Source organism: Danio rerio, chromosome 9 (genome assembly GCF_049306965.1).
Source record: "Danio rerio strain Tuebingen ecotype United States chromosome 9, GRCz12tu, whole genome shotgun sequence".
NCBI classification, from domain to species: domain Eukaryota; kingdom Metazoa; phylum Chordata; class Actinopteri; order Cypriniformes; family Danionidae; genus Danio; species Danio rerio.
Window position 1 is genome coordinate 49,904,689 of NC_133184.1, and position 15,296 is coordinate 49,919,984.

The following is a 15,296-nucleotide window of genomic DNA, read 5'->3' on the forward strand; positions in this document are numbered from 1 at the left end:
CAATAGTGACTTCGGCAGAATAATAATAATAAAAATCCTTACAAATACAATAGGGTTTCAGCGCTTCGCGCTTGACCCCCTAAATATAGCTGCAAGCAGCAATTAACGGGGGTCAAGCAGTTTAGCGGGGTAAGGTCATATAGCGGTTAGGACGCCTGTAAGTAGTTTATTCGACAACGAAATATACGATTAGAGTGTTAAAGTTTATAGATTGAGCTAACAAATGTTTGATTAAACACTCCAGAGAAGCAACTTCGATTTTTACATATTGACAAATTTTTAATGAACATTTCGAGTGACCGCTTTTATGTCAAAGTGACCAGTATAAGCAGCCCTAAGATATAATGTGTAGATCAGGTCATGGCACCTTAGACAAAGACACAACATGTCAAATTTCTAGTTAATCAGATAAATGGTTACTCGGAAACAGTGATTTTACAATGTATAGCGCCATCATGTGGCCATTGTCTACGAGTTTTATGCTATGAGCTTAGACTGAAATATTCTAATTATATGTGTAACAAGTTTGGTGAAGATATTTTAATTCATTTATGAGTTATGGCTATTTTAGCTCTTAATAAAAATGACAAAAGAGCAGTGAATAAGCTATTAGTGATCTCCTACTGCCATCTAGTGGCCACAGTGTAATTTATTTATGTGATTACAGCCATTTAGGTGTGCATAAACATATCCCTTCTATAATTGAGCATGTTCTAACTGTATAAAAAGAAAAATTTGTATTATATTAAAATAATTATAAATCTACAGAGTAAAATTTGTGAAAAGCTTTAACTAAATTTGATTTTAAATGCATTAACTGTGTTCATGCCATGTCAGTTTGGGATTCAGAATGCATTACATAACATTACATTACATTCTTTGCTATAGAGCAGCAAAATAAACAATAAGTGGTCTGTTACTGCCATCTAGAAGCTACAGTTGTGATTTTCTTTACATATGTTTTAAAACTAGGTGTTTAATCATAGAACCAGTTTTACCTATTAGAATTATTATGAAGAGGTTAACTGGGACCAAATTAGATGTTTAATGCATAACAGTGTTTACATCAGGTCAAAATATGATTCAGAATGATCCTAAATGCAATTTGCCTGACTTTAAACTCAAAAAATGTAAAACAGCAAAGGTATGCAAATGTTTTGAACAATAAATAAGTGGTCTTGTTGTGACATCTAGTGGTTAGAAATGGTAGGTGACAGTTAAAAGTCTGTGTTATAGTGGCTAAAATGATAGAATATTGAAAATATGTGTTTTTGAGACCTTTAAACATCCAAGATGGACAAAAAAATAACTTATAAATCATTTCAGTGAAAAGTGTGTAAATGAAGTACATTTACTGCATTTTTAAGCCATTTTAGCATGTTTTTAGAACCATTTCCACTATTATAGCGCCACCTATTGCCCAATCTCCACAAAATTTTGCAAGTTTATTCACATTGATATGCCACATCTGCTCACCAATTTCTGTGATGTTTTGGGTTTTCCTTATTGGTTTACAGGCATGTAGGTTCGTGTAGACACGCCCCTTTTGTAAATGAGCCTGTTACAGCTATCTAAAATGGAAAGTTCAACTTTTTTTTGATAATTATTGATCTACTCAGTCCAGAGGTTCATACAACACTGGTTTCGTTGCGATTGAGTTAAAAACCAGGGACTAGTTTGCAAAAGTAGGTTTTGTTTATATTGATGGTTTTTTAATGAACAGTTTGAGTAACAGCAGTGGTTTTAGTGTCAAACTGTTCAGTATGAGCAGACCTGTCATATGATATGTAGATTGAGTGTTTTTTGTGAAATAGTGTGTAAATGAAGCACATTTACTTTATTTTTAAGCGATTTAGCATTATTTAAAGACTATTTTTGCTATTATAGCGCCACCTATGGTTTGATCTTCACAAAATTTTTCAAGTTTCATCTCGTTGATATGCCACATGTGCTCACCAATTTCTGTGATGTTTTGGGCTTTCCTTATTGGTTTACAGGCATGTAGGTTCGTGTGGACAAGCCCCTTTTGTAAATTAGCCTGTTACAGCTAGCCAAAGTGAAAAGTTCAACTTTTTTTTGATAATTATTGATCGACACAGTCCAGAGATTCTAACAACAGTGGTTTCGTCGCGATTGAGTGAAAAACCAGGGACTAGTTCGCAAAAGTAGGTTTTTCCTATATTGATGAATATTTAATGAACGGTATAAGTGACAGCAGTGGTTTGAGTGTCAAACTGTTCGGTATGAGCAGGCCTATCATATGATATGTATTTTGTGTGGTTGCGCAAAAGGTTGTGTGATACACAACCCATTACACACTAAAAATACGTAAAATCGCCCCCTAGTGGCCGATTTCTTTCAAAATTCTTACAGACCTCTAGGACCATGAGTCGAACATGCCCAGCGAGTTTCGTTTTGATCACTCATCGTTAACCTTGTTAAATGGCTGCTCAATTTTAATTGGCCAATGGCGGCCATGTTTTTTGAGATATGCCAATGTCCTTATAGTATGTTATGACAACTTGGTCAAAGACACTGCATGCCAAATTTCAAGCTGATCGGACTAACGGCTGTAAGGTTAGAGTACTTTTTATGTTTTTTTAGCTTTATAGCGCCACCATGTGGCTAAAGTCTGCGGGTTTTGCAGTGTCACCTCAAATTGAACTTATGCATGTGTGTACCAAGTTTGGTGATGATATCTCATTTCGTTCAAAAGTTATAGCTCCAATTAGCATTTAGCTTCAATTAGCATTGAACATTGTTGTGTACTGTTTCGCGTGAGAATAAAAATGTCAACTTTTTTTTGATAATTATTGATATTCAGTGTCCAGAGAACATTTGAGAGCTGGTTTGGTTTAGATTGAGTGTAAAACCTAGGACTAGTTCGCAAAAGTAGGTTTCGGACAAATCGCGATGTAGCGGGAAAACGGTGCGTCGTAGAGCAAAAATTTCTGGTATACACTTTTGTTCGGGTTAACCCAAGGATTCAAAAAATGTAAAGTTTATGAGTCTACGACAAACGGTGAACGAGTAGCGGCCAAAAATGTCCAAAAAGTGTTTTTTTGGCGTCATAGCGCCACCTATGGTCTGATGTCGCTGATCTTTGGCCAGAACGTAGTGTACCGGGGTACTACCATCTGGCCAAGTTTCAGCTCTCTCGGCCTTACGGTTTGGTCTGGGCAATAGTGACTTCGGCAGAATAATAATAATAATAATAATAAAAATCCTTACAAATACAATAGGGTTTCAGCGCTTCGCGCTTGACCCCCTAATAAAAATCTTAACAAAAACAATAGGGTTTCAGCGCTTCGCGCTTGACCCCCTAAATATTTGAATACTGGTTTGGTCAGATATTCACATGCCCTGCCAAAATTAACTAGCATAAAATAAAATAAAATGTAATAAAAAAAAATAAACAAACAAATAAACAAATAAAATAAATGAAAGAAATAAAAATTGTAATACAAAATAAAATAAAATAAAAAATTTATATAAGAATTAGTAAAAAAAAATAAAATAAAATTTTGTTTAATGAAATTGAATAAAATAAATTTTTCAATAAATAAAACAAAATAAATAAAAATAAATATATAAATACATAATTAAATACATATACTGAAAATTAAAATAAAAATTAAATAAATGAAAATAAAATATATATTTTTTTAAAAATACATTTTTATAAAGAAAATAAATTATTAAATTAAATTAAATTAAATTAAATCTAATTTAATTTAATTTAATTATATACTGGTTTGGTCAGATGTTCATATGCCTTGCCAAATAAAAATCACTGACATAAAATAAAATAAAATTTTGCTTCTCAAATAAAATGTATTTTAATTTGAGAATGCTTAGACAAAAAAAAAAATTTTTTTAGAAAATGAATCTGATCAACTAATTACAGATTTCTTAAAACTAATAGTAACAATAAAATCACCGACATAGATAAAATAAAAGAATTCTTCATTCGTTGGATTCATGTAACATTCTGATAAATGATGCCATTTAACGTTTCAAGAAAATGTATAACTAATATTTCTAGTTAGAGAAGAAACTACTACCCTATATTATATCAATTTAAAACAATATTACTGACCAAAAGTCACAGTCAGTCATGCGCAAATTACAACCAATAACACAAATAAACACAACATAAATAAAACTGTGCTTCAGGCTGTTATTAATAACATAATATAAAATTGTAATTATTAATAATATAAAATAAATTTGTAATTATAAATAGTAAAATATATACTTTGTAAATGATTAATAGTACAATAAATGAATAAAATACACTTAAAAAACTAGTCCTTACCATGTGCTTACTAAATGTAAATGATTGAATGATTAAACTAATAGAAAATGCACTATATCATGATATAAATCATTAGCAGTATATGTGAGGACTTGTATCTTGATATGGAATTAATCAAATTATTTATCATTTTGACAAAACAACTTCTGAAAATGAAAAGCATCTAAATTATCAAGATTACAGATTCACATTAAATCGTATTTTCTTCATCTCCTTCTTCAGCATATTTGTTTTAAAGGACGAACGGTTGAAGGACAAGTGTGCAAACTGAGAAACACTCGAACACAAAGAGCATTTTGTTTGCGTCTGGGAGGAGAGTCTCACCTTGGAGCACTTTATGTGGTAGTGCAGATAATCCCGGAAGGTGTGGATGAGGTTGATGGTGTTGTCTCTGGTGTTGGCGTTGGTGTGTCGAGGGAACAGCACTGGTGGAGAATTCAGTAAAAAAAATGTTAGGATTTATATTTGAGAACAAGACACTTAGCGTTTATGGTTTCTGTTAGCAATAAAGCCACTGAAATACTTTTATATGAATCTCTGTATTAGTATGTGTACAGTCAGCAATGCACTTATTGGAAATAAACCATCTTGATGTATAGGTGATATATTTTATTTTATCATTTGTACAATTTAATTGTTAACCCCTGTGTGCTGTTGGGGATGCTTTCATCCACTCTGGGCTGATTTTGAGTCTTAATTTGGCCACAACTTTCTCAGTGTTTCAGTAAATAAGATGATTTTTGTTGACAACTCTTATTTTGACACATTTTGGGAAAATGCTTTAAAAATATATTTTTTAAAACTCAACAATACACTCTTGGTAAATTGGTTACCCTTTCGTTATGTTGGTGGCTGTTTTTGCCCCATTGACATTTTTTATTTGCAAAGTCATGCCACCATATAGTTGTGTTTTCTTGATTGTTGGTGATTTTCCCTGTTGAGAAGAGATATAACAAGTAATTTTTACTATTAAGGTTTTAAGTTGCAAACATAAAAATAAGTTATAAACTTAATAATTTAAAAAATTAATAATAGAAATATATTTTTAGTATTGCAAAAGTCTGCATAAGTAAAATAATTACAAAAATATCCTAAATAAATTAAATAATTACATTAAATGCAAAATTAAATTAAATATAAAATAATTAAACAAAAAATTTAATAATAAAATTAAATATAAACAATAAAATAAAAAAATTAAACTAAATACTAAATTAAATATTAAATAATTAAACAATGAAATAAAATAAAAAAATAATTAAACAATGCAATACAATAAAAAATCAATAAAATAAAAAATATAAAATAAATTCAAAATAAAATAGAAAATAATTTAATTCAATTGAAAATAATTTAATTAAATACAAAATGTTATAAAATGTAAAATAAGTAAACAATAAAAAAATAAATAATCAAATTCAATAAAATTAAAAATGAAATAAAATATTTAAAAAAAAATACAAAATAAATTAAAAATAAATGTAAAAATATTTAATTTAATTAAATACAAAATTTATTTAAATATAAAATAATTAAACAATAAAATAAAATCCACTAAATAAAATAAAATATAATACAAAATAAAATACAAAATGCAATTAAATAATTATTAAACAATTAAATAATTCAATTACATAAATTAAATAAATAAATGAAATTAAATATAAAAAATTAACAATAGTATAAATTAAATATAAAAAATTAACAATAATATTAAATTAAAATAAATTCACAAATTAAATATAAAATAACAAAATAGTCGTTTTGCTTCTCAATTAAGTTCATGGTATTTTAGATAGGTTAAGTTTGTTCTAGAAATAGATAATAACAGACAACACGTTTCTCTTTTTAAAACATCAATTTGAATAACTAAACGCAGTTTTCATTTTTTTTTTTAAGTAGCATAAATAACAAGAACAAAAAGAACAAATAAAACAGAAGTTAACGAGCTCCCAGCAAACTTTGCATGGCTCCAGAGTCTTCCGGGTTTCATGAAAAACTGAAGTGGAGTAAAGCTGGTAAACACTGTTGGCTTTGATGTCGAGGGTGTGGTGCCTTTATTTTATTCATTAGTAGGTTTGTGTAACGGCCATGAAGAGAAAAGCTGGGCGTTTGCAAATACACACTGCACCTGTCACAGGTAAACAGCAGAGCTTTGTTTAGGGTGTATATTTAACACAATAAAGATGAATACGGTAAAAAAAATAGTTAACTAAAATGAATCATCATACTACCATGATTGATTAATCACATTAAGAATTGCAAACATATTTATATTGCCAAATTTAATTGAAAATGTGATACTTTTTAGCTTTGGTGTTTATATCGCCTTTATATTTGCTCTGTTGTACTTTTTTTTTTGAGTTCAGCACCCATTTAAGACTGATGTGTGTGCTTTTATGATTTTAAATCTCTAAATACGTAAATAAGGCATTGTCTAAATAAATATGCAGCAATTTGCATATATTTGTAATATAAACGGCAGAACATTTTATTTTAATGTTTAATGTAGCACCCATTTGAGACTGATGTGTGCGCTTTTGTGTAATGTTTTAAATCTGTAAATATGCAAATGAGGCATTAAGTAAATACACATTTATTTGCATATATTTGTAATCTAAACGACAAAACATTTTATTTTAATGTAAATGTTTAATGTAGCTCCAATTTGAGACTCATGTGCATGCTTTTATGCAAGATCTAAACATGCAAATGAGGCATTGTTTAAATAAACACATGCTAATTTGCATATATTTGTAAAATGAGTAACAGAACATTAAGTAACATTTTATTTTAAAGTTCAACTCTTACTAATAAATCACTAATGTCTTTTGCCACAATAAACTGCTAACTTGCTGCATTTTAATTGTAATTAAGATAGTTAGGGTTAGATATCACGTATATGATAAGAGTGCAGAATAAGATCATGCAGAATATCTACTTTATAAGTATTAATAAACAGCCAATATCTTAATATGTGACTAACTACTGTAGTAGGAAAAGCGAAAATTGGGATCCAAACTAAAGTGTGACAGAAAAAAAAACATAACTTATATGAATCACCACACTTTAAAGGTTAAATACTTACATTAAGAATTGCAAAGATTTTTATAATGCCTAATTTAATTGAACGTGATACTTTTTTAGCTTTGGTGTTTATATCGCCTTTATATTTGCTTTTTGGTACTTTTTTTTTTAAGAGTTGAGCACCCATTTGAGACTGATGTGTGTGCTTTTGTGTAATGTTTTAAATCTGTAAATATGCAAATGAAGCATTAAGTAAATACACATTTATTTGCATTTATTTGTAATACAAACGACAGAACATTTAATTTTTAATTTTTAAATTTTTATAATTATTTTTTCGGGGTTTTCACCTTTATTTTTGATAGGACAGTAGAGAGAATTGACAGGAAAGCATGGGGAGCAGAGAGAAGGGAAAGATTGGCATAGGACCGCGAGGCGGAATCGAACCCGGGTCGCCTCGAGCACCGGAGTGCATGTGTCGACGCACTAACCACTACACCACTGGTACCGACAGAACATTTATTTTAAAGGGTCACGAAACACCAAAACACATTTTTTGAGCTGTTGACAGTCGTATATGTGTCCCACACTGCTAAAAACACTATTAGGACACCTATATTTCACTAAAAAGTGTAAATTGGTTGTTTTTGCGTTATTTCAAGCAAATTCGTACTTCCTGTTTGAAACGAATTTTTGAAGCTGCGTCACGGTCATGACATAATAGCGTGTATTCCAGCGTGCAGACTGGACATCTGTGCCAGAGTGAGTCTTATTACGTCTTACAGTGTGTTGCATTAATGCATGAGTAAGGCTTGGTTCAAACCAATCAGCGTGCTCTATTGTGCAACTTCATTAATATTCATTAGTGTCACCGTGTTTACACCACAGAGACGCCACGTTGTGTTGGCAAAACAAGCGTAAAGTGTTGCTTTTATAGTTTGCTGCCATTAAGTTTCGTTTTCATTTTCTCTCTGTGAGAGCTCATCTGGATCACGTGTGGATTAACAGTGTACGCGACGCTCGACAACAAACACTTACGAGCTGTTCTCATCTGCAAACGCTGAAATCTGAATTCGCTTGTAGTCTTCTCTTCATAAAGACGCGGCTCTAGTTGCTGGTGATTGTCCTGTCTCTACAGATTTGGTAAGTGAGCGACCAGTGCTCTTTGTTTATTCAGTTTGTTCGTATCGAATTAAGTTAACTATTGCACTGAGTGCAAACATGTTAGCACCGCATTTTGTGACCAGAATAACACACGCGGCTTTCTGACGCTACCTGCCATGTGCATCTAAGTTTCCGGGAAATGCTGAGTTTTTTTTTTCTCTTATTCGCCGTGCGTTATCAAACGCATGAAAAATACACGCTTAGAGCAGATCCTCGAATCAAATATCACGTTTGTCGGGAGGGACATGAATGAATTCCCTGAATGAAAGAGCCAAACTGCAGTTAAAGTCCAACATTTAATAATTTGGCAAATAATTCGACTACAGATGTCCATGTAGGTTAAACACCATCACATTTCTCCTGTGTGTGTATTTTGACTGAAACATGCGCGTGCCCAAATAGACACTTCCACACCATCCCACTTTAGTTCCTCCGACACTCCCCCCTAAACAGAGCTGGACACGCCCACTTTTCTGACTTTTTCCAAAGTAGAGGTGTGAAAACACCCTGCTGAAACAAGGGGGTTTCATGGCCCTTTAATGTACGTTTAATGTAGCCCTTTTTTTAAACTGATGTACGTGCTTTTGTGCAAGTTTTTTAAAGTTCTAAACATGCAAATGAGGCATTGCTTAAATAAACACATGCTATTTGCATATATTTGTAAAATGAGTGACAGAACATTAAGTAACACTTCATTTTAAAGTTTAATTCTTACTAATAAAGCACTAATTATGTCTTTTGCCTCAAAAAACTGCTAATTTGCTGCATTTTATACGTAATTAAGATAGTTAGGGTTAGATATCAGGTATAGGATAAGAGTGCAGAATAAGATCATGCAGAATATCTACTTTATAAGTATTCATAAACAGCCAATTTCTTAATATGTGACTAACTACTGTAGTAAGAAAAGCGAAAATTGGGATCCAAACTAAAGTGTGACAGAATTGTTTTAAACTTATATGAATCACCACACATCAAAGGTTAAATAATCACATTAAGAATTGCAATCATTTTTGTATATCACCTTAATTGATTGAAAATGTGATACTTTTGTAGCTTTGGTGCCTTTATATTTGCTTTTCTGTTCTTTTTTTTTTTTTGGTTGAGCACCCATTTGAGACTGATGTGTGTGCTTTTGTGTAATTTTTAAAAATCTCTAAATATGCAAATGAGGCATTGTCTAAATAGATAGCTGATCATTTGCATATATTTGCAATTTAAATAACAGAACATTCTGTAATGTTAAGGTACACTTCTTACTAATAAATTAATAACAATGGATTTTGCCAAATAAACTCTTAATTTGCTGCTTGTTATTCGTAGTTAGGGTTGGGTATTGGGTAGGATAAGGGGCCATTCACACAATGCATTTATCCTCTCCAATTGTTAGTGTGTTAGACGGATGACTGTTACGCTCATTACTGTCAGTTTCATAGCAGTGGATCAATCAGAAAAGCTTAGAGGCAGGACAAGTGTAGAGAGCTTCTGTTTAAAGTAGAAAGTTGGCAAGACAACTTTATTGTCTACAGAACAAACCACTGTTATATAATGACTTGCCTGATTACCATAACTTGCCTAATTAACCTAATTAACACAATTAAGCCTTTAAATGTCACTTTAAGCTGAATATTAGTATATTGAAACATTTTGTACAATATTATTTACTGTCATCATGGCAAAGATAAAATAAATCAGTTATTAGAAATGAGTTATTAAAACTATTATATTTAGTAATGTGTTGAAAAAATCTTCTAAAAATATACAGGGGGGTTACTAATTCAGGAGGTCTAATAATTATGACTTCAACTGTATGTAAGCTTATTGTACAAACCGAAGGTGATGTATCCGATGTTGTCCCCCACTGCGGCGTCAGTGTCCTTCAGCTCCAGAGGCGGCTCTCGGTGACTGAACAGCACCTGAGGAGCCGTGTGACTCGCCCTGCGGCCCTCCTTAAACTCCTGAACACAACAGAGACAAACATATGAGGAAATACTGAAGAAAAAAACAAAAACATATAATAATCTAAGATTATTCGACATAATTTTGAGTTATAATATCCAAAATCATTCATGATAAACATGACAAATGAACTCCTGACAAATTAAATTAGGATTTGTCTTACAAACTCTTTTACTCGTTCTTAACTTGCTTATTCTTGAAATATATAAATAAATGTAAAAATCTACAAGTGCAGTAGGACAAAATAATAGTGGTAAAGACAAATTATGATCAATCGCAACCAAAATAAAAGTTGTTTTGACATAATATACACTCAACGGCCACTTTATTAGGTACACCTGTCCAATTGCTTGCTAACTAAAATTTTCGATCTGCCAATCACATGGCAGCAACTCAATGCATTTAGGTGTGTAGACGTGAACAAGACAATCTGCTGCAGTTCAAACAGAGCATCAGAATGGAGAAGAAAAGGGATTTAAATGTGGCATGAGGTCTGAGTATTTCAGAAACTGCTGATCTACTGGGATTTTCATGTACAACCATCTCTAGGATATACAGATAATGATTGGAAAAAGAGAAAATATCCAGTAAGCGGTGGTCTGTGGGCACAAATGCATTTTTGATACCAGAGGTCAGAGGAGAATGGCCAGACTGGTTCCAGCTGATAGAAAGACAACAGTTACTCAAATAACCACTTGTTATAACCAAGGTCTGCAGAAGAGCATCTGAATGCAAAACACATCCAACCGTGAGCCGGATGGGCTACAGCAGCAGAAAACCACACCACTCCTGTCAGCTAAGAACAGGAAACTGAGGCTACAATTCACACAGGCTCACTAAAACTGGACAACAGAAGATTGGAGAAACGTTGCCTGGTCTGATGAGTCTCGATTTCTGCTTGGATATTAGGAGGGTAGGGTCAGAATTTGCCATCAACCCCATGAAAGCATGGACTGTACCAAAGGTTCAGGCTGGCGGTGGTGGTGTAATGGTGTGGGGGATATTTTCTTGGCACACTTTGGGCCCATTAGTACCAATAAAGCATTGTGTTAACACCACAGCCTACCTGAGTATTGTTGCTGACCATCCCTTTATGACCAAAGTGTGCCCATCTTCTGATGGCTACTTCCAGCAGGATAACACACCATGTCATAAAGCGTGAATCATCTCAGACTGGTTTCATGAACATGACAATGAGTTCACTGTACTCAAATGACCTCCACAGTCACCAGACTTAACCCAACAGAGCACCTTGGGCATGTGGTATATGGTATGTGGCATGTGTAGCCGACAAATCTTCAGCAACTGTGTGATGCTATTATGTCAATATGGACAAAAATCTTAGGATATTTCCAGTAATGTTGAATCTATGCCACAAAGGATGAAGGCAGTTGTGAAGGCAAAAGGGGCTCCAACCCTGTACTAGCAAGGTGTACCTAATAAAGCGGCCAGTGCGTGTATATTTCATATCTAAATAGTATTTTGGAGATATAAACAGTGATTATTTATTTATTTAATTTTTTATTTTTTTGCATTGATTATTTTACAAAACTCTTACTATAAGAATCAATGCAATAAGGTCAATAGTTACAGGTTTCCAACATTCTTCAGATTATATTTATTTTGTGTTCAATGAAAAAGTAAAACACATAAAGCTTTGGAACTAAATGAGGGTAAACATTGATTTCCATAATATTTTCCTACTACAGAAGTCAATGGTTACCGGTTTTCAACATTCTTCAGATAATCTTCAATGTAAAAAAAAAACTCATAAAGGGTTGTAAACAAATGAGGGTCACCATTGATTTCCATTGAAAAAAAAAAAATCTGCTATGGACGTCAGTGGTTACAGGTTTCCAACATTATCCTCTTTTTGTGCTGGACAAAAAAAGAAGCTCATATAACGTTGAAACCAAATGAGAGTGAGAAATGGTGAAAAATAAATATTTATTTTTGGGTGAACTACCCCTTTACATTTTAAAATGTGCTTTATGCACCAACGCACAATTCCTAGTAAGAGTTTTATGAAATTAATCAGTGCAAAAATAATAATAATCAATGTTTACATCTCCAAAATACAACACTTTATTTACTGTGTGTAACAATGACATAAAAAGTCATCAAACATTGTGAAAAGCACATAGCAGTAAAGTGTTAACAATGAGCTCATAAATGTTGAGATCAGTCTAAGTGACAGCACTGCACTCTGTAAATACAGTAATGACAGCAGTGTTTGACAGTCGGTGGTTTCACCTTGTCATTTACCTGGGTGTAAAAATACCTGGATAACAAAAAGGTATGCATTTCAACATTTCCAGCAAACAGAGAGCTGTTCAAGAGAATTGGCTGAAAGAGAGCCAACCTGCATGAAGACTTTCCCAATGATGACATCATCGTCATCCTTGAACACTGTGCTGAACACAACAGTCACTCGGTCTTTCTTTGCCTCAATATACCTGAAACCAAAAAGAAAAACACACAGGCACAGGAGAGATTAGAGCTGGATTACACTGAACACAGATCCTGTTCAGCACTGTTTATTACAAACAAATGCCTAGAATATATTTTAACGTATTTAGCACATAGCGATAGATAGATAGTTAGATAGATAGATAGATAGACAGACAGACAGACAGACAGACAGACAGACAGACAGACAGAATTTTGTGGTATATTTTTGTAATGATTCATAAATTATATTACTGATTTGGTGAAAAAACACACAAAATGACTTATTTTTAATATAAAAAGTAATTGTGAACCAGATTTTTTTTTACCTTTTATCACGGTCTTGGACATGTGAACGATTAGTAACAACATTGGCTTTTATGCATTGTTAGATTCAAAATTTTCTCCCTAATTTACTGCTGGTGCTGTTTTTGCCCCATTGACTTCCATTATAACCATATTTGATGTTGCATAAATATACAGTCTTTGTTTTTGTTTACTCCATGTAGTTCCGAGAGGTGAGATGCATATTTAGATTTTCCTCAGACACATTAAACTAAGTGCGTAAAGGTCACTCTTACATACAGACACACATACACAAACTTTAATTTGCTGTTATACTCTATATAAAATCCAGTAAACTTAATAGTGCCGATTGATGATCAACAGTGAAAATTACTAATTTGACCTCCTCCCAACAGGGAAAACCACCAACAATCAAAAATGCATGATTATATGCTGTCATGGTTTTGTGATAAAAATGTGGTTATAATAGAAGTCAATGGGGCAAAAACAGCCATCAACAGTAAATTTGGGAGAAAAAAATGAAAAATAATCAAAAGCAATGCATCAAAGCCAATATTGCTTCATATGTCCAAGACTTTGATAAAAGGTTAAAAAAAATTCCAGTCCACAATTACCTTTCCTATTGAAAATACACCATTTTGTGTTTTTTTTTCACCAAATCAGTGATATCATTTATGAATTTGGCAAATAAAGAGTTAAAATCCTGTAATTTTTCTAAACAATTTAGTAGTTTTGATGAGGCCTGAGATTGATTATCAGATTTATGCAAAAAAAAAAAAAAAATTAAAAATTAATCTGATGTAGTTTTACAGCAGTTTAAATCAGTGGATGTTTTTATCCCAACATAACAATAACAAAAGGGTAGTAAATTTGCCCAGAGTGTATCATTGACATTTTTTTAATTCAAAGCATTTTCTCAAAATATGTGTCAAAGTAAGATTTGTCAACAAAAATCATTCTGCTAGCTGAAACACTGAAAAGGTCATGGCCAAATTAAGACTTAAAATCCCCCCAGATAGGATGCAAACATCCCCAACAGCCCACAAGGGTTAAAATCTATTTGATATGATTTTTCAGTTATGTCGATCTTTTGTTTACAAATCCTGGTCCTCAATTAATGATCTTTTTTTCAATCGTTGCTGATGATGAGGATTCATGTTTAAAGGTATGTCTAAGCTATGATTTATTAACTGTTTAAATTAAAATTTGATATGAATGTTGCTGCTTAATATATAACAATTTAAAATCTTGCGTATACAGTTGAAGTCAGAATTATTAACCCTTCTGTCAATTCGTTTTTCTTTTTTAAATATTTCCCAAATTATTTTTTTTGAGTATTTCCTATAATATTTTTTCTTCTGTAGAAAGTCTTATTTGTTGTAATTCGGCTAGAATAAAAGCAATTTTTAATTTGTTTTAAACCATTTTAAGGTATTTTTTTCCCAATTGTCTACAGAATAAACCAGCGTTATTCAATGATTTGCCTAATTACCCTAGTTAAGTCTTTAAATGCCACTTTAAGCTCTATAGAAGTATCTTAAAAGGGGGCTAATAATTCTGACTTTACTGTATACATTTCATGCATGAAAAATTCATTACATGTTTTATCGACTGAATGTAGAAGAGCTAATGTTTAAGAGCTAATGTTTTTAACCTAAAAAACAATCATTTGACTAGCAGATTATGAAAACAGTTTGAAGGAACTCTCAGTATCTTACATCGACTCGTCGTCCCTGTAATGAACAACGGCTCTTTTCTCGCCATCGCGACCCTCCTCCTGAAACTTGAAGTACTTCTCGAAGACGGAAGCGAAGCAGTTTCTCTTTAGGATCCCAGCCTGGTGGATCATCTCCTCTTTATTGGGTGGAAGAGCGTCCAGGTCGAAGAGCAGTGAAATGTTGTAGCCTTCAAAGAGGGGGGAAAAAACCATCAAACTACTAATTCTACTGTAAAAATAAAAATAAAGACAATAATAAACAAAGTTTGGCTCACCGTCTTCTGGTGCCACGAGGAAATTTCCATAAACGCGCTTCAGCAACTGAAACACAACCAATTTAAAGGTGACAAATCTTTT

General features: G+C 32.4%; 1 protein-coding gene across 1 annotated transcript in view; it reads right to left on the reverse strand.

Annotated features, from left to right (window-relative positions):
* arpc2 (actin related protein 2/3 complex, subunit 2) overlaps positions 1-15,296 on the reverse strand; it is a 49,213-nt gene that overhangs the window by 17,444 nt on the left and 16,473 nt on the right. The window contains 5 exon segments of the mRNA NM_212699.1: positions 4,643-4,743; positions 10,341-10,467; positions 12,831-12,924; positions 14,941-15,127; positions 15,215-15,260. Of these exon segments, the coding sequence (NP_997864.1) occupies positions 4,643-4,743; positions 10,341-10,467; positions 12,831-12,924; positions 14,941-15,127; positions 15,215-15,260 (555 nt within the window).